Source organism: Hemicordylus capensis, chromosome 2 (genome assembly GCF_027244095.1).
Source record: "Hemicordylus capensis ecotype Gifberg chromosome 2, rHemCap1.1.pri, whole genome shotgun sequence".
Taxonomy (NCBI): domain Eukaryota; kingdom Metazoa; phylum Chordata; class Lepidosauria; order Squamata; family Cordylidae; genus Hemicordylus; species Hemicordylus capensis.
The window spans coordinates 143420423-143446502 of record NC_069658.1 but is presented as its reverse complement, the minus strand read 5'-3'; the positions used below and the strand labels follow the sequence as shown (position 1 = coordinate 143446502).

General features: G+C 46.3%; 2 protein-coding genes across 4 annotated transcripts in view; one reads left to right on the top strand and one right to left on the bottom strand.

Annotated features, from left to right (window-relative positions):
- PCGF3 (polycomb group ring finger 3) overlaps positions 1 to 695 on the bottom strand; it is a 162106-nt gene extending 161411 nt beyond the window's left edge. Inside the window, exon 1 of the mRNA XM_053290613.1 lies at positions 603 to 695. The gene's annotated coding sequence lies outside the window, so the exon portion shown is untranslated. The remainder of the gene's footprint in view (positions 1 to 602) is intronic.
- Positions 657 to 26016, top strand: SLC49A3 (solute carrier family 49 member 3). Of its 3 annotated transcripts, none has more exons than XM_053290607.1 (10): positions 657 to 830; positions 7977 to 8135; positions 11690 to 11909; positions 15599 to 15675; positions 15782 to 15919; positions 18295 to 18411; positions 19830 to 19982; positions 20430 to 20587; positions 24394 to 24506; positions 25749 to 26016. In XM_053290607.1, exons 1-10 carry the CDS (start codon positions 657 to 659, stop codon positions 25901 to 25903), a joined length of 1464 nt encoding a protein of 487 aa, XP_053146582.1. In that variant the 3' UTR covers positions 25904 to 26016. The 3 variants fall into 3 exon arrangements, with proteins under 3 accessions (XP_053146582.1, XP_053146584.1, XP_053146583.1); XM_053290608.1 differs by lacking the exon at positions 657 to 830 and adding an exon at positions 1886 to 1965; XM_053290609.1 differs by lacking the exon at positions 7977 to 8135.
- Positions 26017 to 26080: the final 64 nt, after the last annotated feature.

Genomic DNA, 26080 nt, shown 5'->3' with positions numbered 1-26080 from the left:
CCGGGTTCTTTGAACCTATCTGCTCAATTTTAGCTATACCCATTTGCATAAATATACCTGTTTTATATCCTTACATTCTTGTGAGTTCAGTCGCTGTTTGTGCCCTTATGCACCCACGTGTTAAAAAATGCTGCATGTGTCATGGTGTGTGTGTGTGTGTGTGTAGAGGGATGATGCTTAACTTGCAGTGGGCGTGGGGGGGGGCGTTCCAAAGGCTTTTAGGTCCAGGCTCCAAAATGATCTAGGTGCACCTCAAGAGTTGCAGACTTGAGAGCTGGACTGGGACCCGACGGGCGCTAGGGCCTGGCGGAGCCCAAGTTGAAAGAAGCCCAGGCAGTTTTCATAACAAGGAACTGCTCTGTTCTGTCCTGAGCCAATGCGGAAAATCAGTCTCCTTCTCGCACTCACCCTGCGGCGCCGGCTCAGCACGGAGGCGAGGTCTTGGGTGTGTTTGAGGGCAACCGGCTTTTGAGGACCTCCGTGCAAATGATTTCCCCGGTCTCGGATGCTCCAGAAAGAGGAGCTCCACCACTGGAATGATGCCCTGAAAAGCGTCTCGAAGCCACGCGGACGGCTCTTCCCTCAACACCGGGGCTACTCACCGTCGCAAGCGGGGGGAAGGGGGACTCGAAGGAGTCCGGAAGCCCAGAGAGACAATGGAAGTGGCCGTCCCCAGTAGCATCAGCAGCTCCGCGGCGTCTTTGGAGAGGATCGTCCCGGCGGCGGCGGCGGCGGCGACAGACCTGGGGGATTGCAGTGCGTTCAAGGTTTACAAGCGGCGCTGGTTCCTGCTGGCCGTCGTCTGCCTGCTCAATTGCTCCAATGCAATGGTAAGGGAAGCCAACAAGGCAGGCGTCTGCAGCCGTCCGGGCGACCACGTGTTGCTCGTATGCTTGCCTACCTGGCCGATTTGCTCTGCGATTATTCGGTTCAGCGCAGCCCGCAGAGGTTGCCCTCGAAGGAAGCTCTGACTGGCTCCAAAAGCAGCTTGCCGCCCGCCTAACCCAGCAGGAAGTTGCAAAAAGGCCAGGGGCGTTCTAAATATCTGCCCCGGCTGGAAGTAGTACGTGTGTGCGGCGGGGAAATTCGTCCAAAATTAGTTAGAACGCGTGGAATACGGGATGCTTAGAAACCAGCTGGGCAGCCTGATCCGATGCCTGCACGCTTACTCGGACGCAAACTGAATTAAGGTCTCCTCCCTTCTCGGTTCAGATGAGGCTGTTGATGAGACTTACTCGTTACTCCCAATTATGTCCGGATGCCCTTGCAAGGGTGCATGTTTGGTTTTATTTTAACATTAATATCCTACTCTTCTCTTCCTCCAAGGAGCCCAGTGCGATGTACATTGTTTATCCTCACAACGACCCAGTGAGGTAGGTTAGGCTCAGTAAGTCACCCAGTGAGTTGCATGGCGGAACGGGGATTTGAACTCGGGTCTGCCCAGTCCTAGTCTGACTCTCTAACCACTACACCACACTTCCTTTGTGTGAATACATGTTCACTAAGACAGGTATCGTTCGTCACCAAGAGGCTCTACAGTTGTTGGACTACAGTTCCCATCATTCCCAGCCACAAACACACTGTAGCTGGGGCTGATGGGAGTTGTAGTCCAACAGCTGGAGAGTCTCGGGCACCAATGGTATTCACTCCCAGCTGCAAAGGATTACAGCCTCAATCTGGCCCATGCCCAACCCTGGAATCTAATTTTAGTGGGAGTGTAGCATGAGAATTAACAATTGAGTCTTTGAGCATATGCAAAATTCATTTTGTTAGGATGCATAACTACAGTCTGGACAAGTTGGCAAAGCTCCAAGTCAGGCTTGAGTTCCGGCTGCTCTGGTTTGCGAATTAGCTCAATTTGCTCTAAAAGTCAGCAGGGACTGAAGGGAAGGATGTTGTGTATTACTGACTGATCGATCACCTGATTGCTAGAATGCTATTAAGGAGCAAATGCACAGAATTGTGGTTGGTGTTTGCTTTTTCAAAGAAATTCTTTTTCAAAGAAATTCACATTCAGCCTGATGTGCAGTCAGGGAGAAAATTAATCAAGATCTTAATTGTTGGGGGGCAGTGATTATTATATACTGCTTGTTAGTGAATACATTCTCAAAACCACGCATGTGCTCAGTTGGATGTAAGAAAGAAGAAATGGCTGGGATGGGAGACGTTCTGTGACATTGCATAAGCTATGGCAAGCCTTTGTGGGAGGAGAGCTAGTCTTGTGATGGCAAGCATAAATTGTCCCCTTTGCTAAGCAGGGTCTGCCCTGATTTGCATTTGAATGGGCAACCAGATGTGTGAGCACTGTTAGATATTCCCCTTAGGGGATGAGGCCGCTTTGAGAAGAGCACCTGCATGCAGAAGCTTCCAAGTTCCCTCCCTGGCATCTCCAAGATAGGGTTGAGAGAGACTCCTGCCTGCAGCCTTGGAGAAGCTGCTGCCAGTCAGTGCAGACATTACTCAACAAGATGGACTAATGGTCTTACCCTGTATGAGGCAGCTTCCAATGTAAATTTTCTTTGGTCATAGGAGCCAGGCAGTGGACACTTGAGAAAATTACCTGATTAATGATGAATGTTTTAGGAGAAAGAGGATAAATGGGCTTCTCTTTGTCCCCTTTACAAGTAATCTAGAACTGGCTGCTTGGGACAAATATTTTATTAAATAACTACCTCTGAATATCCTAGTCCCTGGGATTTGTCAAGCCCTGAGATACGGAGCACCTCATTTATTTAATGCATATTCATACCATTGTTAAGAAACAACTGTTTCCCAAGGTAGTGAACAAAAACAGAAGAAAGAAAATAAGAAATGAATGAATCATGAATTACAAAACAAAGCCTATAAAAGCAGCTAGCACTAGCAGCCTCTTATAAGGAGGAGCGTCTATATTTAGAAAAAAAGCTGACTAAGAAAGCTGTGATGAATATCTGTAAAATTATGGGTTGTAAAGAGAGGGGATTTTTCTCCCTTCTTCATAATGGCACAGTGGGGAAATGCTTGACTAACAGGTTCGGATCCCCGCTGGAATGTTTCCCAGACATCGAGCAGCAGCAATATAGGAAGATACTGAAAGGCATCTTCTCATACTCTGCGGGGGAAGGCAATGGTCAGCCCCTCCTGTATTCTACCAAAGAAAACCACAGGGTTCTGTGGGTGCCAAGAGTTGAAATCGACTTGACGGCGCACTTTAGCTTTACTGGTGGTAGCTGGGGTGTAGCTGGGGGAGAGGGGGGCCAGATTCATCCCTCTCTCTGGAGGCCCCCAAGAGTGAGGGAGATAATGAAGGAAATAGGGAGGGATGGAGCTGGAGGGCCCTTGGGAGCTAGGGGCCCGTGTTCTTTGAACCCTTTCGCTCAATTATAGCTACGCCCCTGGGTGGTAGATTCAAGACTGAGACAAAAAATTACTTTTTCATACAATGTATAATTAATCTGTGGAACTCTCTGCTACAAGATGTGCTGATTGCCTCTAGATCCTTAAAGTAGAAGAGCATCTGCTGTGCATGCAGAAGGTCCCAGGTTCAATCCCTGCCCTGGCAGCTCCAGGTAGGGCTGAGAGAGATTTCTGCCTGAATGTTTTGAGAGCTCCTGGAGAGTCAGTGTGGACATGACTAAACCAGATGGACCTTGGTATAAGGCAGTTTCCTGTGTTCCTCGGTTATATTCATTCGCTACAGCTGAGCACACAAAACATCTGGCTGGCCACTGTTAGAAATGGAACTCTGGACTACAGTGTTCTCTCTAATTCTTCTCATCTGTGTGCGGAGTGAGTTTTGTTCTGGGTAGAAGTATCAAGGCAGTGTGTGTGCGCACATCCATTCAGAGTGGGGCCTTCCTGATTCAACCTGAGCGGGATCTAAAGTTAACTGAGCGCACATCGAAAGACATATGAGCACACGCCTTAGAGGGAACACTGCTGGACTAGATGGACCTTGACCTCATTCAGCCACGTGGTTCTTAGGTTTGTTCAAACATTGTAAGTGATACCAAAGGAATGTTAGGAATTGTTTACCAAGGTCATAACTTTTCTCCAGAATAAGGAAATTCAAGAAGTGAAGCAGCTGAGACATGTCTGCTTTAGCTCCTAGGGTTCTTGGAGTGACGGTCAGAGTCATGAGACACAAGCAAGCTTCAGATAGAGGCCTCCAGGGTCTGGAGCTGGAATGCTCCCCGAAACACTGCATCACAAGAGGGGCCTAGCAGAGAAACTCCCAGAACACCACTGGTTCGCTCTTGGCTCAGATCTGCCCAGCGCAACATCAGGGACCCACAGCCTATCTCGGAAGATTATCCTTCCTTGGGTTGTAGTCCTGTCCTTGCTAACAGGGGAACTTCAGTCTGAAGCATCTCCTTACCAGTCACCAATAAAGCCACCAAGTGGAGCAAAGTGTTCCCTCTAACAAGGATTCCCAGATGTTGCTGACTACAACTCCCAGAACCCCCAGCTGCAGTGGCCTTTGCTTGGGAATTCTGATTCCCTTGGCATCATTTGCATTGCATTCCTCTCAAAGATGGCTCAATTCCTTACCTGCTGCTTATTTTGAAAGCTCCTGTACAAGTGAATGGCTCACGTGAAGGTGTATTCTTTCCCCAACTTTGCAAAGTATTTACCTGCTTTTAAGTGGTGTGTACTTATCGTATGGGATTATCACATTCTACTTGTAATTAGTGTGACAGGCCCTGCCAGTTTGTCAAGAAAAACTAAATTTTTAAAACAATGCCTCAAATGTTATTTCATTTCCTTTGACAATTTCAAATTGGATCTCTTTATTTTTAACAACTTAAGAGGATTGCAAACAGACCTTGAATAGATGGCAGATCTGGTGTCAATGGGCAGAGTAGGCCCAGCTTTTTGGTCTACCTTGAGAGATGAATTCAGAATAGGCAAATGCAGATTTTGACTCTGACCCAGTTGCCTATATTGGTTCGTATGCATTAGTCTAAAGAGTCTCAATCTTTATTTTATGGACTTTGAGCAATGCTTCATGATCAAGAGTTTCACATGGGTGGAGCCATCCCATGTTGAAAGAGCACATGTCTGCATGTAGAAGGCCTCATGTCCAGTTCTTGGCACCTCCAGTTCAATGATCTCAGGTAGTAGGGTGAGGAAAGACTTGAGATCTTGGAATCCCATTGCCTCTCAGAATGGACAGTAGGGGGGGGGGGGCGATAAATGGACCTTATACTGAGTCAGATCAAGGTTGGCTCCTTATTGGATATTAAGGGCAAACAGACCATTGCCTTCACACCCTGCATTTGAACTTCAAGATAACTTTAGAAATAGTGCTGGATTAGATGGGCCTTGATGTGGTACAGCAAGACCATTCTTATATATGTTTGTAGTACATTCAGTTTGCATTTTCTCTAGTAGCAAACAGCCTGTTTTCTCTCCTCACTCCTTCTCATCTGAGGAAGAAGAGTACGAATGTCCTGTTTCTAGTAATCGGCGTGTTCTAGTCTGCATATTTTTCCAACTGTCATGGTTATGCTCATTGTAGTTAATTTTGGTAACCCTACTGATGAATCAGTGAATGTTTGGGAAATATTTGAACCCTTGCCACTTTTGTAAAGTTCCACATAAGGCTGCACAAACCAGTGAAGAGCTTGGGGTGTTCGGGTGCAGTCAGGGATCCTTTGAAAGGGGTTATGGAGATGTGTTTTGAGACTCCAATTCTTCAGGACAGTGTCAAATAAGGTCCCTAGAACTGAAGCTGACTTAGAGCATTTGAACGATATACAAACTTAGGTTTAAAAAGCTCTTTAAACAATCAGCTGTCAGGAGAGTCCCCTGTTGTCACAAAGCAAGCTCCGACTACATAAGAACATAAGAACAGCCCTGCTGGATCAGGCCCAAGAGGTTGGCAGGTTTGGCTTTTTTTAAGCCAAGCTTTGGGTTACGGCCAGCATCCTGTTTCACACAGTGGCCCACCAGATGCCTCTGGGAAGCCTACAGGCAAGAGCTGAAGGCATGTCCTCTCTCCTGCCATTGCTCCTCTGCAACTGCTATTTAGCGGCATCTTGCCTCTGAGGCTGGAGGTGGCCTATAGACACCAGACTAGTAGCCGTTGATAGACCTCTCCTCCATGAAGTTATCCAAACCCCTCTTAAAGCCTTCCAGGTTGTTGGCTGTCACCACATCTAAACTGGTGTTTAGCTGAGGCCACGCAAACTATAGTAGAGTAGTTAACATTATGCTGCTTTGCCGATTATACTATCGGGACACGTATCTTTGTTTAGCTGCACTGACCTAATATTTGAATTTCAAAATAAGACTTACTGAGCCAAAAAGGCAGACTGATGCAAGACAGTCTGCTAAACACTAGTTGGCGCTTGCTTTACTTGCCCCAAATGAAGGCTTGTGACATCAGGGGAATCTCACAACAGCTAACTGTTTTAAGAATTTTCCCTGGGTCCGTATATAGTTCAAATTCAGGATGCTCACAAGCCCTTTTCAACCACAAGCCCTTTTCAACCCGCCCTGCGAGATCGTCTCAGGTGGGCCTTCTCAGAGTTCCAGGCCCAGGGGTGGTATGTGGGGCTCGGGCTCGTGGGAGGGCCTTCTCTGTGGCAGCCCCCTCCTTATGGAACACTCTGCCTCCTGAGATTCGTAATGCTCCCTCCCTTCTATCCTTTAAGAAGCTCCTGAAAACCTATCTGTTTTGCCAGGCTTTTAGTTTTTAACATATAGAGGGGAGGGGTTTTCTTGTTCCTTTTTCCTTTTCTTTCTCCCCCCCCCCCCGCCTTCTTCTCCTGTCTTCATGGTTTTAATTTATGTAAACCGCCTCAAGTCTAAGGAAATCAGGCGGTCACTACATTTGCTAAATACAATAAATAAATGATAGGAAAGGTGCTGTACTCCCACACAGGGTCCAGAAGCCCCACCTGTCACTCACCCCTGACAGCATGCCGCTCATGGATAGAGTGGTGTTCATCTGAAGGGACGGATGTCTTCTCCATGAATGTGGGTGTTTCCGTGATCGGGAAGTTGAAGTGCACTGCCAGGAGTGAGTGACTTCCAGCCCCACATTTATTTATTTATTTATTCATTCATTCATTCTATTTCTATACCACTCCTTCCAAAAATGGCTCAGGGCAGTTTACACAGAAAAATAATAAACAAATAAGACGCTGCATGTCAGGGCTGCTCAACTTTGGCCCTCCAGCTGTTTTTGGACTACAGCTCCCACAATCCCCAGCCACAATGGCCAGGGATTATGGGAGTTGTATGCAACATCTGGAAGAGGGCTGAAGTTGAGCACTGTATTCACTGTATGTGAATGCAGTGCCTTTTCTATGATGGAAAAGGGCTATTCTATTCTATTTCTGTGAATAGGGCTCAAGTCAGCTTCAGCTTTAGTAGCGTTATTTCACACTTCCCTGCAGAATGGGAGTCTCAGTGCCCATCTCTGTAAAACCTTTCAAAGAAGCTCTGACTGCACCGGAGCTGGCTATCTCCCTGTTCGCAAAGCCTTATGTGGAAGTCTACAAAAGCTACTAGCCAACCGACATTTTTGCTAGACCTTCTCCCAACATGTGCCCACTCTCTGTTACCTAAAATAAAAAGGAGCCACAAGATTTGTAAAGCATCCTTACCTAGTCATGTAGAGATGATTCTTGCACACCGTAGGGGACCAAACTAGTCGCTCTTCAAAAGACTGGTTTAGTGCGTAACAGCAAAGGGCCAAGGGCACACCTCTAAGGTGTGCGCATGTGCATGCGCGCTCACAGGTTTTTGGATGTCCACCCAGTTCATTTTAGATCCTGCTCAGGTTGAATCAGGAAGGCCCCATTCTGAATGCAGGTGCGCACACACTGTCTGGATACCGCCGCCCAGAACAAAACTCATTCCTGCATAGAGATGAAAATAGTGAGAGGGACCACTGGCCAAGGTAGTCATGATTAAGTGTATCTAAGCTTTTGTTTGCGCTATTATGCTAAAAACCTCTCCCCCCCCCCCTCTCTTTTCAACTGCAGCTATGGTTGACATTTGCTCCTGTGGCTGATAAAACAGCAGAACACTTCCATACCTCTTTGGACATGGTCAACTGGTTGTCTCTTGTGTACCTTTTGATATCAGTTCCATTTGGGCTGCTAGGAATATGGATTCTGGACACAATTGGACTGAAATGTGCAGTAAGTTGAAAGGCTGGCTGGCTGACTCCATGGTGGTTTTCAAACTGTGTTCCAGGGAACGTGGGGATTGCTTGTAAGCTTTTCAGGGGCTCTTGAGTTAGAAGATCAGTAGTGATCAACAAGGCAGCTTGCCTAGAACTACCTGGCTCTTGCAGTGCACTGCCACAAGTGATCATTGGGTGTTCTCTAGGATGCACACTCTCTTATATGGAAGTGCAGGGAGATCCCAGGGGGCCTGGGTCTGCGTTTCACATGAACTGAGTGTGCATCCTAGAACACATTCCAGAATCTTCTGCAATGCACAGCAAGTAGGTTAATGTTGAAAATGTTCCCTGAAGGTAGAAAGTTTGAATACCATAACCCTGTAGTTATTTTTACATCCAAAGGGCACAGTTCAACTAAATTAACATGCAGGGAATTAAAAGGTGACCCCCCCCCCCGGTAGTTGTGAACTGTGGGATTGCTGTCACTGCAACCTGCACAGAGGCAATAATTTCACTTGAATCTGCTATTATACAAACTGGCCTTCCATGGCCGACACACCATTTTGCTAGAAAAGGCATACTCAACTTTGGCCCTCCTGCAGATGTTGGCCTACAACTCCCATGATCCCCAGCTAACTTGGCAAAGAGGCACCTTTAACGTGGTGATTCTCTTTTATTTAGCAGGGGGAGAGTAACTGGCCCTTTCCACCCCCAGCACGGTACTTCCAGTGACTGTTGCTGGTGTCTATCTAGGTGGAAGAGAGGATAGTGGGAAATGTCTTTCATTTAATGCACGGATGCAGAAGGCCCCAATCCAGTGGCAGGGAGGAGTATGGGCTGTGCCTGGACTTGGAGCTTGGGGTGCTCACCCAGAGAAGGGGAGGCACAGTTGCACAAAAAACAGCTTCATACCAGGAGTAGAAGCCACACCTTAATTTACAGAACTCCCTTCAAACTAGTTACGAAGGTTGTTTCCCAAGTTTGCACCCACTTCCTTTGTCCTGTCTCTTGATCTTCTTGAGTCTGGACCAAGACTGGAAGGCGAGACCACACCTTCCCCTAGCTCTGATTGCAGTGCAGGGTGCTAGTGTTGCAAGAAACCACTCTGTGTGCTGCTGCTTCCGCAGGGGTGGCACACCTTACAGTGGGGTAAGGGGCAGCCCACAGCAGCCTGGAGAGATTCAGAACTGCAGAAGGTTTAGAACCCAGCCAAATCCAAGCCCCTGACAGCGCCCTGACTCTTTTTGGTCCACCCTCTAATTAAAAGATAATAATAATGAGCAACTGCTAACTGGGCAAAGAGGTACTTTTTTAACGTGGTGATTCTATTTAGCAGGGGGAGAGTAACTGGCCCTATCCACCCCCAGCACAGAACCTCCAGTGACTGTTGCTGGTGTCTATCTTGTGTTTCTTTTTAGAATGTATGCCCTTTGGGGACAGGGATCCATCTTATTTATGTATTGTTTCTCCGTGTAAACCACCCTGAGCCATTATTGGAAGGAAAAATGATATAATTTGATAGAAATCAAAAAAATTTAAAAAATATTGGCCACTGTGGCTGGGGATTATGGGAGTTGCAGTCCAAAAACAGCTGGCGGGGGGTGGACGCTAAGTTGAGCAGGCCTGTGCTAGAAGGTGCCTGCAGCTATTCTTTGCTATGAAGACCCTGCCAGGAAATTCCAAAATGACACGTCGGGTGGGATGGTAAGCGGTGCTTTTCCTTATTGCCTGCCGTATCTTGCTGGGCAGGGCAGCACAGCGGGAACCCGCCAGGGGAGCTTGGCACCCATCCTTGGCCTCAGGAGCAGGGTTGACAAGGGAGCAAGCGTAAACCAGGGCAAGTTACAAGCGGAGGCCAAAAGCCAGGAAGTCAGGTCTAGACAGGAACAAGGGAAATCTGGTCAAGCCAGGGTCAGAAGCTGGGGGGGCGGGGCGGGGTCAGGTCTAAGTAAGCACAAGGCCTCAGCTAGGGGGCTTTTGTAGCAGTGTTCCCCTTCAGCAAGATCCTGCAGTAGACTACAGAGCCCTTTTGAAGGGGAAATTGAGCCTGGCCACACCCCCTTTTCTGGAATGGTGGGAAGGCTTAAGGGGTCTGCACCCCCTTATGTAACCGCTGGCTGCGGCATAGCTGAAACAGTAGCAGTGGAGGGGCTTCAGCTTCGGAACTGGAGAAGGGGAAGGGGGGCGTCTTGGAGTCAAAGTGGGAGTTCAGGGGATTCAGGATCCCCTGGTTCCTGGGGAACCTCGCATCCTGCTTCTTCCTCAGAGTCGCTCTCCGATGAGGAGAGGTCAGGCTCAGGGATCATGACGTTAGTATGGGTTGGCACCTTATTTGGTTGGGGAGATGGGTTACGCAATTGAACAGCCTGCTTGCTCTGCCATGTTCTACTTTGTGATTACATGGAAAGTGTTGCATGCTGTGAGAAACATCTGGCTGAAAATGAAGCCAAGTGTGTTGCCAAACTGGCTGTATTATAATCCCTCAATGCTAGCTATGGGGTTTTGGATGACAAACTCTCCAAACCTGTTTGCTTGACACTCAGGTGTTTATGAGGGAGATCGGAGAAAGAGTGACTGAAGCCTGAAGCACAACCTTTTGGGTTCAGAGACAGTAAAGCTACTTAGGATTTGTAAAGGGATCCGTAAGAGTTCAGATTGCTTAACATAGATTCTCAGGGGCTCTTACTACATCCCTATAAAGTCGATCAATATTATTATCTCCCTGTCGAGTTGTGGCACTGGCACTGTAAGACAGGCCGCCTGGTGAGTGTGTGGTGGATGAGATGTGAACGAAGGGATTTCTTCAAGGCTCAAACGAAACCTTTCTTTAAGCATGCACCTGGCAGCTGTGTGCTTGTTTCTTCTGTATAAAATAGCACGTGTGATCTGGATTGGGGCCATAGCAGGAGGGGAGGGGTCTTAAACCCTTTACCCCTGCCAACGTGGATGCCCCTGACCCTCAGACTTGCAGCTCACTAAGCTGCAAGTATAAAAGGGAGTGAGAGCGGAAGGAGCACCTTCTGTTCAATACTCTTACATGTTTTAAAGGAATACTAGCAGACCCAGGGCATAGCATCTGTGCTGCTAGTTTGTCTCTGCCCAGCCAGGCCCCGCTGCTTTCTCTCCCCGCTGCTTCCTCTCCCCACCGCTTCCCCCCTCTCTTCTGCCCCAGTCTGTTCCCCATCCTTCCCCAGTCCGTTCCCCGCCGCTTCCACTCCCTTCCACCCCAGTCGGTTCCCTGTTGTTCCAGAGGTTCCAGTCCTCCTCCCGCCACCGACAGCTTTCCCTTCCCACCCCCCGGCAGCACTTTCCCTGCCGGGCTCCCTCTTGCCGCCGCCACCTCCTGCCTCCTCCTCCCTGCCAGCAGTCTCCCCCTCTGGTCCCACCATTGGTTGTGGCTTCAGTGGGGGCGTAGCTTGCCACATCCCCACGCATCCCCCTGGTCTGTCTACAGGAATTAATAATATAGATCGTATGAACAATGGAATGGTTTGGGGTTAAAATGCTGCCATCCAGTTTTCTCTCAGATCTTTTCAGCGAATGCTGGCAATATGGTCTTCTCTGCTGCAGGTGATCCTCTGTGCCTGGCTGAACATGGTGGGGAGCATCATTCGAATTTTCAGCGTCATCAGCATTTTCAGCCTGGGCTCCATGAACTTTGCATACCTGCTTGTTGGACAGTGTCTCTCTGCTATGGCACAGCCTCTCATCTGTTTTGCGCCAACCAAACTTGCAGCCTTGTGGTTCCCAGAGCACCAGAGAGCCACTGCCAACATGATTGCCTCAATGTGTAAGTAACTGAGCAAGCGGGGGCATTAGTTGTCAGCCAGTGAGGTGCCCACAGGTTTGGTTCTCACAACGCCCATGGCTCCAATCCCAATTCTACTGTGAACGTACTAGTTGGACAAATACAATGATCTCAGCCTCAGAACCCACCCCTGCCCCCCCCAAATCTAAAATAGTGAGGCCCTGAGTTGCTCTGGAAATACATGTATTGAAAGGTAGGATGTACATCTGTAAGTAAGTAACTTTATTACGATCGTAGATCAGACAGTACAACAACCACAGAAAAGAGGGGAAAGAAGAGAGAAAAAAGAAAAGAAAAAATATTACATGAGACTACAGCGTATAGTACAAACAATGTACATCTGTAAATGTACAGGATCTGTCTTACAGGATTGTTTAAATGAATGATGTAAATGAAGTACTTTGAATACTTAACCTATAGAGTTATGGGGGTTAAATACCTAACATTGAACACTGAGTTTATATGCACTAGAGATAAGAATTGAAGGGGCCAGAACAATAAGTCCTGTACAGATTGGCCCACATAGTCTAATCCAGTAGTATGCCAACAAGCAGAGCCCAATTTACATGTTGATTCTAATCAGATTTATTACAGTCCACGATCAGCTTATAAACAGAGTACAGTATTCAGTCCAAGCACTTACAGTATAATAAAATACAAATATAATATTCAGCAGGTCTTACAGTGCAAACAGCCCACAGTCTCCGTACGATTAACGGTGAGATTTAACCCTCTGTCTCCTAATGTTGTGGGCCGTAGCACAGAATTTGGCAACTTTAAGTGTAATATCAGTATTAGAGTCTGGTTACATGATAACTTTGGGATGTGGTGGTGGAGGTTGTAAAACAACTTCTCAGTGGTTAGTTCCCACCAGTCTTCAGTAACACGTAAAACTACCCGTCATATCAGTTGCCCAGATCATGTGCCTTAGAGAGCAGATGTTCTGTTTTGCTTCAGTCTTGCTGCAACATTCCAATATCCCTTGAACTCTGCTCCACTTGAATTCTAGCAGGAATTGCTGATCTTGGAATGTCAGTAACTGATCATGTGAATGCACCCTCACAATAATAGTAACTTCAAAAGCACAATTTGTGCCTCTGTGGGAAAATATATTAAAAATATTTTTGAATTGGGAAAGAAAAAATAAATTCCCTCTTCTTAGAAGTGTTTAAACATTTTATTTAAAAAGTGCAAAACTGCACAATTCCATACAACTAATTAAAAACAAAACAAACTAAATGATTTTTTAATTTAAAAATTCAACTATGTCATGCAAAATTCTGGAAACAACTGCGGAAGAACCACACATTCCAGCATTTTGAGTTCTGCTCTGATAAAGTGGAAGCTTCTAATTCAGGGTGGACTCTGGCAGAAGTGGATTCCATAAGCATCCCTCATGTGGCTTCCTGAGCCAGTATGGTGGTTAGAGTATTGGATTAGGACCGGGAAGACCCGAGTTCAAATCCCCATTCAGCCATGAAGCTCACTGAGTGACTCTGGGCCAGTTTCTTACCTCTCTGCCTAACCTACCTTACAGGGTTGTTGTGAGCATAAACATAACCATCTGGGCTTCTTGGAGGAAAAGCAGGATATACATGTAAAATAAATAAACACATAAATAAAATAAGTATCACTGGCCCCAGGTGCATGGCCACCACTGAGCAAGGGAGGACGAGTGTCCTGCAGCCCCAAGCTCTTCCAGAGGCAATCAACAGCTTTCCCCCACACCTTTGGGGGTCTGCTGAGGCCACTCATCCATCCCTGCACTGGGCTTCGTTCGCATGCCGTTGGGTCCGCAAAGGTGCCGAGTGCAGCAAGCAGAAGGGCATCTCGACCACCTTGCTGCTGGTGACTGCACCCCCTTGCGTATGATGTCATATGCAGGGGATGTGGCCAGTGCAGGGGATTACTGGCACGCTCCCAATGTCGCTGACCGGCCCCGATAGAAGGGCAGCACTGGCATGTCCTTGGGCAGTACCGACATAACCCAGATGACTCCTATGTTTGGGGCATGCATCCTTTACTGAGCAATGTGGAGAGTACCAGTTCTGTAGCGACAACACATTGCAGATTCATTTGGGGTCAGAGTTCAAGGGTAAACATGTCACCCACACCAAAACTCCAGTAGAGCAGATTTCCCAAACAGGAAATGAACCAAGCGCCACACATCAGAGGGGAAGGCCAAACTTCCTTGGACTCATTAGCCAATCTGGTCTGGGAGAAACTTCCCTCCTCCTGACTCCAAATATAGCAGTCCTGTTTGGGGCAGTATCTCTATAGGCCTTGCCTGCACTCCCTTCTGGCTACTTTATCTTAGCTCCAGTTCCCCCCAGGGTGCTCAGAGCATCCATATGAGGCTGTCTCACTTGATCCTCACATCCCGCCTGTGTGAGAGAGTGTAGCTTGAGGGCAACATTGCACAGTCATGGGAATCACGTTAAAGTCTTTCCTGGACAGCCCCAAGGTGTGGGTTGTGTGCATGCTATACCTGCTTGTCCATTGCACCACTGTGGTGTCAGCAAGTTGGATACCTCTGTATTCAGTAAATGGCATAGCTCTCACCTTCTGGTAGTGCACTTCAAAGCTTGGCACTTACTGCTTTGAAGTTTGGGTTCTACAGGTGATGGAAATCAACAAATTGGTTCCAATGTATGGTAAAGACAAGTAGTTTCCCAGTTTGTGTGACCGTCATTGGCAGCTGTTTTTCCTTTGCAAATGCTTGCAAAGTGAACTACTACTCTGCTTTTGAAGGTTTTGAATTTTCAACCTGCTAATTCAGTTTGTGCAAAAGTTAAAACTATTTAATACTGATTCCAAGTCTGTTTTCAACTGTGTCTTTTAGATATGCAAGTATCGGAAGCCCTGTTCAGACATAATGCTGAAACTGCATTCGTATATTTGTACACAGGGACATGTCTTTGTGCGAATGACTGTACCTGTGTTCATTTTAAAAGTGAATCTAGGTATAAGTCCTTTAAATGTATGGTACAAAGCACAGCGGGGAAATGACTTGACTAGCAAGCCTGAGGTTGCCAGTTCAAATCCCCGCTGGTATGTTTCCCAGACTATGGGAAACACGTACGGTATATTGGGCAGCAGCGATATAGGAAGATGCTGAAAGGCATCATATCATACTGCTCGGGAGATGGCAATGGGAAACCCCTCCTGTATACTACCAAAGAAAACAATGGGGCTCTGTGGTCGCCAGGAGTTGAAATCTACTTGACGGCACACTTTACCTTTACAAATAGGGAGGGTAATCCTGTACCTGTGTTCAGCATAACATAGGAATAACTGTACTTGTGTACAGATCTGTACCTGTGTATACTCTGTACAGACTATACAAGTATTGAACATAATGTGTGAATAGGGCTATAGCTGTTGGACTGATTAGGAGTATATAGCCTGTCATGTTTGTAATTACTATCTTAGGTACTTTCTCCCTCAAATAGTTTGATTTTGTGATACCAACACATTAATCAGCATCTAATGATGTCAGGAGAATTATGCCATCAGTATGATGTCAAACAGAAAGTGATCTGTATGATCTGGTACAGATATGACCTCTCTTTGCTTTTCTTGTATGTTGGAATGTATGCTAAATGTATTTAGTACTGTGCTTCAGCTGCTTTAGTAAAATCACGTTTTTATTTTATTTTATTTTCATTTAGCCAATCCGTTGGGCCTTCTTATAGCTAATCTTCTGTCACCTGCACTTGTAAAAGAAGAAAAAGATATTCCTTTAATGGTAAATGAAAGTTAATGAATTTGAGACATACTGCCACTTGACCCTTGCAGAGGAGTTGAACAGTCTGCTTTGTTTTTTGCTTTCCTGCGCTGGGCTTCTCTTCCAGCTTGGAGTGTATGCTGGACCTGCTGTGCTTGCCTGTGTCTTAGCAACTGTTGGTGTTCATGAGAAGGTCCCTCCAACACCACCATCCGCAAGTGCCAGCCATTCTAATTCACCAACCTTCTGTGGAGGTTTGAAAATGGTAAGTTGTATGCAAAGCAAAATAAACTTGGTCGCAGAAGAGTGTACCACTAAGAGGTTCCCCGGTTGCAGATCAGAACGTTGGTCCATCTATGATCTCTCCTGCGCCTCAAGGAGAAAGTCCTCCCTTAGGCTCTGTTACCGATGATCCTTTAACTGGAAGTGCAAGGGATCCTAAATCTGGGACCTGTGGCATGCAGAAACATGTGCTCTGCTACAGAACTATGACATTTCCCCATAAAACTTTGAGGTGGGTAGTGATGATACATGTGCAAAAACAGGGTTCCATGGATCAGAAAATATGCAACAAATTGGTCCTCTGTGTGCACACACCCAATGCAATGCAGCTGCTTGGGCTGAATTAATGCAACCCTGGTTTGTGGGGGGTGATGGCACTGATCAGCTTTGAGAGGGAAAGGGTGGAGGCTGCATTCAGTTTCCCCCATCCACCACCCCTGCCAACAGCTGGTTTGCAGAACTGCTGTTTTCCCCAGCCAGGCTTCTGCATGTGCAGACCAGCAGCTGGATCAAGGCCAAGAGTTAACAAGATGCAGCACGTTACAGATTCAGACCACAAATCTCTGAGCAAACCCAGTCTCTGGCGTCTGCTCTTCTAAAGTAGTCCTGAGTCCTTGAAAGGAAAAGGACAGGATTGAAATATTGAGATGGAATAGTAAAAGGTACTACGAGACACGGTCTCTGGAATATCCATCTGCCTACTGGACCATGCCCCATAGAGGATTACAATGGATTGTTTTGTTAATAGTCTGTTGACCAGTTCACATGCAGGTGAACTGCATATGCATTTTTCAGTACTTTTGACAGCTTGTAGCTGACCACTCCTTGAAAAGCATTGCAGAAGTGATGCACCGTTTCTGCTCTGATCTGAGATGGCTCTTCACACATGCAAGCCACGAATTGTTGCTGAACACCCATTTGTGGACCAGCTCTCAAGCTTCTAGAACTAGAGATAGTTCAGCTTGGGTTGATGACTGAAATTTTACATACCTTCTGGCTATGAATCCTTTGATTTTCTGTGTAAAATTTGGATCCACGAGTTTCGCATGATGGGGGAGCATTCATGTAATGTCCAACCTACTGCTAGCATCAAGTTTAAGTGCTTCCTCAAACAAGTATAATACTCTGTAACTTCTGTGTGGTATTATTCATTAGATTTGTATGTCCTCACCCCGCTCCAGTGAGCTCGTGCTTAGGAGTTCCCCATGTTCTCAAAACAGTTATGGTGAGGTGACACCCCAAGCAACACCCAAGGTGGGCAATTATCATGCAAATCCTGGTATCAGAGTAACCTGCATAACAGGGCAGGCAGCGGGAAACTAGCTGACGGAAACACCAAGCTGCTGCAAGGCCCTAGTTCCAAGAGGTTATGTAAGGGTCCTTAGGAACACTGGAGAAAGCTTAGGCTAAACTGACCCCCTCCTTGGGAGTAGCAGTTGGGAATAGGGATCAGTGGGTGCAGTATAACCGCTCTTGTCTACAAGGCCAATGCTAGCTGTTCTGGTATCTGGGCCCGCGTGAGGCCTCTGTGCTGCTGCTTCCCCAGGGGTGGCACACCTTACAGTGGGGTAAGGGGCAGCCCACAGCAGCCTGGAGAGATTCAGAACTGCAGAAGGTTTAGAACCCAGTCAAATCCAAGCCCCTGACAGTGCCCTGACTCTTTTTGGTCCACCCTCTAATTAAAAGATAATAATAATGAGCAATTGCTCATTTAAAAAAATTAATGAGCAACTGCTGACTGGGCAAAGAGGCACTTTTTTAACGTGGTGATTCTATTTAGCAGGGGGAGAGTAACTGGCCCTATCCACTCCCAGCACAGTACCTCCAGTGACTCTTGCTGGTGTCTTATCTTGCTTTTTAGATTGTGAGCCCTTCGGGGACAGGGATCCATTTTATTTATTTATTATTGTTCTATGTAAACCGCTTTGTAAACTTTTTTGTTGAATGTGAAGGAATGCTTGCCCTTGGCTTTTCTTTTTTTGCACCTGAAACAAAAAGTCAAAAGGGACACATCACCTGTCCTTGACTGGAGCACTGAAGAAACTTGATTCTTAGAACTCTTTAAAGCAATATCATAGAGATACACAAGAGGCAGGACAGTGGGGTCTGCTCTGGAATCCACTGACCAGGAGAACTGCTTCATGGATCATGCTACATGCGTGTCTCAGTGGAGCTCAGCAACACCTCTGTCCCATACTTTCTAAGGACATCTCTCGTTTGGCAACTGTCCAACTTGTTGCTTGATCAGCTCTTCTAGACCACAAGAAGCCAGTTTCAACGAACTGTTGAGAGTCTCGTCATGTTGCTGATTAATGTTGTGCTGAGTCCTGATGTTTCTGTCTTGTCTTAAACATTTAGCTGATGCGAAATAAGCCATACCTCATTTTGGCATTCTGCTTTGGGGCAGGGATTGCCCTGTTCACATGCTACACTGCTCTGCTGGAACAGATCTTGTGTTCAAATGGATATTCAAACGTAAGTTGCTCCATATTTATTTGACTTGGTCATCTTGTTAGGGGACACAGCCTGTGGGTGGACAGGTGGAGCTGGAAAATGGTAAACATCTGAGAGGGGATCACAGAGATGCAGACACACATGATTAGTGGTGGGTGTGGAGAACTGTGATTGGCTGTAGTAGTACATGGCTTCTGCTGTCCATATATGGCCAGTGACCATCTAAACCAGGGTTTCTTAACCTTGGGCCCCCAGATGGTGTTGGACTACAACTCCCAGAATCCCCAGACATGGCCTTTGTGGCTGGGGATTCTGGGAGTTGTAGTCCAACAGCACCTGGGGGCCCCAAGGTTAAGAAAACCTGGCCTAAACTAACAGAGTTTAGAAACCTATTGAGGGGAGGAGCACTGAGGGTGAGTGTTCAGCCTCCTTTGCTCTTTATTCCGAGACCAAGGGAAGACTGCGAATGGGTCCAACAGGAGCGCCCTTGTGACCTGTTCTGTGAGCTCCTCTACTACCCATATCATTGTTATAGGGGAAGACAGGGCCCTAAATACTCCGGTGAAATTTGCTTTTTACTTCTCCTCCTGATCTGATTTTGAACAAGGTTTTGAGTTCCAAGAATCTGTTCTAAACGCTTCAGAATTATGATTTTACAGACAAAAATCAAGAACTAAAAGTTTGAAAGGGTGCTGGAGAAATAATCATGCTGTACCTTATTCCAATAAACTCTATAAAGAACAATTTAATGCAAAAGTATCATCCCCTATTTGGGATTATACCCACAGTTAATATGGTAGTGGGCCTTTGACTGCCATGCTCTCTGCCCATATGGCTCCAGGCAGGTACAGTGTACCTGAAATCTTGCATCCTGTGCTTCTGTGACCACACGATTTATTGGATAATGCAAGATATAACTCGGTTTGTCAGTCTTAATTCCCAGGCTTCAAGATACTGTGTTACAGATGTGTATCTGCGCTGAACCAGATACACAATAATGGCTCACATCCTGAACAAGGCAAAGCAGGCACTAGGAGCTCTGTCCATGCTGCTGCGCGCAGTGTGTGTGTGTGTGTGTGTGTGTATAAATAGCACCAGAATAGTTTTGCTGCACGGCCGCTCAGCTCCAATGTAGAGTTGTATAAATACCTCCATGATTTCCAGTGGGTATTGCCCTGCACAATGTGTGCCACTTGGCTAAAATAAATGGCTTAACAAGTCTTAAAACAAATTCAGCTGAATCAAATTGGGCTTTATTTTCTCTGCTAAAAACAAAGACGTTTGGATTCTTCATTGTAGAGCTTCCCTGCCACATCAGCGGCTTGTATGGTAGGATATTGTTGAACCACCAGATTAGAACCACCCTAGTGCTTCCTAGTCACAAATCCTGTTGTAACTGTATATTTTAGTTATGCAACCAAATCCATTTCCCTTTGCAGTCTTTTGCAGGTTTGAGCGGTGCCTTGTTTACTGTGTGTGGCCTCATTGGTGCCTTCCTTCTTGGGCTCTATGTTGATCGGACAAAGGCGTTTACCGAAAGTACTAAGATCTGTCTCTGTCTGACTTCACTGGCTTGCATTGCATTTGCAGTGGTAAGTACTCCCCTGGAGGTTAAGTCACACCTCCAAATTGCCATTTTGGAGACCCAGCAAACAGATTCTGAAAAGAATTCAAAGAAATGAAATTGGACAACCGAAGTGTCTCCTGGTAAGATGACTGGGAGACGGCCAGAACAGGGCATGGTGCTTCTAGAGGCAGCCTTTTCACCTTTCAAAAACATTTGCAAAAACATTTGCCTCTTTTACTAAGCTGTGGAGCAATAACCCATATATATCTAGAAGGGCAGTGGAAGTAAGCTTGGAGAACAGGACTATTCTGTTGTGCTCAGATAACCAAGGCCTTGCCATTAACTAGGATGGGTGGCTGCAGTGGGGACAAATGCATTCTGGACTTCCCACCTATACTTGTGATGGAGCTGAACTACTAGAAGACTGTCTTCACCATTTTATCTATGTTCAGTAGTGACTCTTTTCCTGCAGGTGTCTCAGTTTAGAAATCAGGTCTATGTTTTGGCAACAGTCAGCTCACTCTTTGGGTTCTTTGGATTTGCTACATATCCCATTGCTATGGAACTAGCTGTGGAATGCTCCTACCCTGTGGGAGAAGGAACTTCGTCAGGGCTGATCTTTGTGACTGGGTAAGTAGCAGAATCCAGGCAGGCTACAAAAAGAGACACTTGACCTTACCTCTCCTAACTGATGTGGAGGAAAAAGTGAGATTCTTCCTCCTTTTCCAGCCAGCAGGTAATAGGTTAGCCAAAATCCTATGAAGCTAAGACGGAAAGAAAAATTGGCTGCCCATTCCTCTTCCACACTGAGTGCTTTCAGGCTCAAGTTAAGCAAATTGTTTCATAGCATAAAGGCTTTCTATGGAAGGGGCTTTGTGCACATATGAGATCAAGATGCTGGGAATCATGCACTATATGCAGTTTAACACCTTTTCTAAGAGTGAAAGAGTTCATCATGTCTGCCTTGTTGGGCCGAGACCTTTGGTTTATCTTTGTTCATCATGATGTGCTGTTTTCATCACATTTAAATGCACAGGATCCTTATAAAGGATCCTATTCTATGAGTGATGCACACCTAAAAAAAGGATTCAATAGCAATGAAGACTTCCAGAGGGAGAGGAGAGCTGGTCTTGTGGTAGCAAACATGACTTGTCCCTTTAGCTAAGCAGGGTCTGCCCTGGTTGCATTTGAGTGGGAGACTACATGTGAGCCCTATAAGATATTCCTCTTAGTGAGTGGAGGTGCTCTGGGAAGAGCATCTAGGTTCCAAGTTCCCTCCCTGGCAGCATCTCCAAGATAGGGCTGTGAGAAATTCCTGCCTGCAACCTTGGAGAAGCTGCTGCCAGTCTATGTAGATAATACTGAGCTAGATGGACCTATGGTCTGATGCAGTATATGGCAGCCTCCTGTGTTCCCGAGAGGTTGCAGAGGTGGTCGGTTTCCAAGGCCGTATGGGACAGGTTGCCAGTGCATCAACAAGATGTAGCAACATCTTGACTGCGTTAGTAAATCTTGCCTCACCAACCTTTTGGAGTTCTTTGAGAGTGTCAGCAGGTGTGTGGATAAAGGTGATCCAGTAGACATAGTATACTTGGACTTCTAAAAGCTTTCAACAAAGTTCCTCATCAAAGACTCTTTAGAAAACTTAACAATCATGGGATAAGGGGACAGATTCATTTAGGGACTGGTAACTGGTTGAAGAACAGGAAACAGGGTAGGAATAAATGGACAGTTCTCTAAATGGAGGGAAGAAAGAATTGGGGTCCCCCGGGGATCTCTACTGGGATCAGTGCTCTTTAGTTTATTCATAAATGATCTAGAAGTCAGGGTAAGCAGCAAGGGGGCCAAATTTGCAGATGACACCAAACTATTTAGGGTAGTAAAATCCAAAAAAGATTGCGAGGAGCTCCAAAAGGATCTCTCCAAACTGGGGGAGTAGGCAACAAAATGGCAAATGTGGTTCAATGTTCAATGTGATGCATATTGGGGCAAAACATCCAAACTTCACATATGTTGGTGATCCAGGAGAGAGGTCTTGGGGGCATGGTGGGCAGCTCATTAAATGTGTTGACTCAGTGTGCGGCAGCACTGAACAAGACCAATTCCATGCTTGAAATCATTAGGAAGGGCATTGAAATAAGACTGCTAATATCCTAATGCCCTTATACAGATCTATGGTGCAGCCACACTTTGAGTACTGTGTACAGTTCTGGTCACATCTCAAAGGACATTATGGAACTGGAGAAGGTTCAGAAGGGTGACCCAGATGACCAGGGGCCTAGAACATGTTCCTTGTGAGGCAAGGCACCTGTGGCTTTGGTTTAGAAAAAAAGATGATTGAGGGGAGATATGATAGCAGTCAAAACCATGCATGGTGTGCAGAAAGTTGATACATTCTTCTCCTCAACACTAGAACCAGTCAGTGGTCATCCCATGAAACTGATTCCGAACAAATTTAGGACGGACAAAAGGAAGTACCTTTTCCACACAATGCATAGTCAACCTATGAAATTATCTGCCAAAGATGTAGTGGCAGCTAACAGCCTGGATGGCTTTAATAAGCGTTTAGATAACTTAATGGAGGACAGGTGTATCAATAGCTACTAGTCTGAGGGCTACAGCCACTTCCAGCCTCAAAGACAAGATGCCTCTCAGCTCTTGCCTGTGGGCTTCCAAGAGCCATCTGGTGGGCCACTGTGTGAAACAGGATGCTGGACTAAAGAGGCCTTGGGCCTGATCCAGCAGGGCTGTTATGTTCAGTTGTGCAATAGTATGGCCATAACCAGGTCTGCACAATTCTTGCATTTGTACAAAGTGCACACATTTTGTTACAACACAGCATTTTGCACAGTGCATTAGCCACTGCTTTCCCCCCAATTTAGCAACAACTAGTAGCTTTGATAAAATTATTCATTAATGTTTTTTGGGGGGAAACTAAGCTAAAGCACTTCTACAAAATCTTGTAAATTCGTCAAGAGGCTCTCCAAACGAGCAGTGCGGAGAGCCTACTCAGGCTAGGTGGGGAGCAAGGAGCCGTCCCTGATTGGCCGCCCACACGATTACCAGCTCTGTCACGGACCTGGTAGGGGCGGTGGGGATCGGGGGCTGTTCAGCTCCTGGGAGTCCCAGGACACCTGCCCAAGTGCGCAGGGCATCCTGGGGAGACCCCCAAGGCTGGGAGGCTTGTTCCAGCCTCTTGGTCGGGGGTCTCCCCATGAGTCACTGTGGCTTCTCATGATCAGATAAACGGGGTTAGCGGAGCACTCGCTCTGCTAACCTCATTTATGGGGGGGGGGTATTTTCAAAGGTTTGTTGTTGGGAGCCACACAGCTCCTGTTGCAGCACATGACTGTGTGGAACCAGGTTGGCTTCCCTTAGCCCAGTTCCATGCGGTTGTGAAAATAGCCACATAGTGGGACATGCTTCCTTTTTTTAGCCTCCTGCCAATTACCTTCATTAGATGTCCCCAAGTATTATGAATAAATAAGAACAATCCACTCTTTCCATACTATGCATAATGATATAAAGGCCAACATCTCCCTCCCTCTACACTTTCCTCACCTTTTTTTTCCAAAACAAAAAAGCCCCAAGCCTGTCATAGAAAGTGGTCCAACGCCTTGACCATTATGGCCATGCTTTTCTGTACCTTTTGTGGTTCTGATAGTCTTTTAAAGCTGTGATCAGCAATAGTAATGGTAGGATCCACAAACACTGCAACATGCCCTGATCAGTCCCACTGTTTAAAAGCCTTCCTTTTCAAAAACCTTGTAATACTCCAGGAATACTTTTTCATTTCACTTCCCTTCCAAAGCTGCTTCATAGGAACATAGGAAGCTGCCATATACTGAGTCAGACCATAGGTCCATCTAGCTCAGGATTGTCTACACAGACTGGCAGTGGCTTCTCCAAGGTTGCAGGCAGGAATCTCTCCCAGCCCTATCTTGCAGGAGCCAGAGAGGGAACTTGAAACCTTCTTGAACAGCTCCATCCTCTGAAGGGAATATCTTACAGTGCTCACATGTGGTCTCCCATTCAAATGCAACCAGGGCGGACCCTGCTTAGGTAAAGGGACAAGTCATACTTGCTACCACAAGACCAGCTCTCTCTGCTTCATTAGTGGGCTGGCAGCTAACCAATTCCAACATGCCTTCCACGCCTCCTTGTTTGGAAGGAGAATGCTGGTGTAGCTGCAGTTCCACTGCCGCCTGTGATGTCACTCCCTTTATTAGGGCCCGTGGAAGTAAAGTGGCGGGCAACTATGAAGCTGAGAAGTGCTTCAGGTTAATTTGGAGGGCAAGAGGCCCCCAGGCTCCTAGTGGGTCATCATTGGACAAATGGCTCAGGAGATTAGAGCGGTTTACTGAAAGCACTTCCTACTTGGAATCATACCAAGGGAACTGGATAGTAATCAAGTGTATGTATTTTTGTTTTAATAGTCAAGTCCTAGGAGTTATTGTTATGGTTTTGGCCCAAAATCTCACCACTAAAATGAAAGAGGCTCCATTCTCTACTTGTACCGTAGTCGAAGGTGGTGCTCAGGACTGGACAAGTAAGTGTTTCCTTCTATGCTTTATACTCAGCCAGGGATTCAGTTGCTAAAGTATGCTGGCAAAGTGCTCCCTGCTTGCAAGGTGCTCTGAAGCACCTGTATGGGCCCCTTGCTAGAAAGAAATCTAGTAGGAGCTAATAAACCTTGGAAGAGGTAAGACCCCCTTACGGTGGCACAGAGGTGGGAACTGGTCACTGTCTATCAGGCAAATAAACACAACTTGAAAGGACTAATTGCAGTTGATTAAGGAACACATGCAACATTGGAAGGCAAGACCTGGTTGTCCTCTGGCATGTGGTTTCCCCCTCTCTTTCCCTGCCAGTTTATTAATGGTTTAGGGTTATATAGCTGCATTGTTTTATAGCTGGGGGTTAATGCATGAATGCTAGCAAGACTCTTTGTAAACCCTGGTTAAGATGGGAACCCTGGTAAGGATTAGCCACCTTTAACGCCAAGTCCTCCTCAGAAGCACGTGCTTTAAGCAAAGAGCCAAGCTAGACAATTGGCAGAATTGTATGATTCAGTTCTTGCTCAGCTATACCAGATCAAACACATGGAACCTGCCTGCTCTCTGAATTTATTACGTTTGCATCCCAAAGGAGCTGAGGGCAGCATACTTAGGGTATTGTGGGTAGGTTCAGATGAACAGTGGCACTGGAGGTTTGCATGAGCAGCTGGTTTCCTGGAAATGCACACTCCCTGCACAAACTTGCTCCAGTTTCCCATATACCAAGACGGGTGGGTTTACATGACACCACCAATCTTGGCATATTCTGCCCTCCCTCCCTCAAGGAACCAAACATCTATAACTTAAATTTGGTTACTGATGTCAGCTTCCTTGAAGGAAGTAGGGCAGAATATGCCAAGGCTGTTGGGTCCACACAACACAACCAATCTCGACATATCGGCAGGCACCAGGGCAGGATGTAGAGGCTTGTGTGGGGAATGCATGCTCCTGGGAAACCAGCTGCTCTTGCAGGCCTCAGCTGCTGCCATACGCCTGAACTCATCCATTGTTTGGTTACGCTAACCTATGAAGAGGGTTAAGAGGTTAAAATCCTGATGTCTGATTTCAATATTCACAATTTAAAAATGTTACGCAAGTTACCTAGATTGAATTGTTTCTTTTCATTTTTGTTTTTAAAAGAGTAAGCTGCTGGGATTTTCTTTTTACAGGCATAACAAGATTCCTAGAAATGAATAAGTTTTGATAAAAATATTTGTTCTTTTTCTCTCTTACAGTTTCAACACTAATGATGGCTGGACTCTGCAGCTTCATAGCTTGTTTCTACGTCATTGCCTTTCACACTAATTACAGGAGGATCTCTACTGAGACATCTAATGCCTGTTCACTCAACAAAACAGATGATGATGTTGCAGTAACAGCACAACAATGAAATGCTCCAACTGAACTCTGGACCAACAAGTGCCTAACACACAGTTAACACTTCAGTGACCTCAAATGTCATTATCTGCGTACAATTGCACAGTAAATTATACTTTGATGGAACACAGTTTTTGCTTATCTGTATACCAGTCTAAAAAGCAGTTTCAAGTTTTTCCAGAGTTACAGG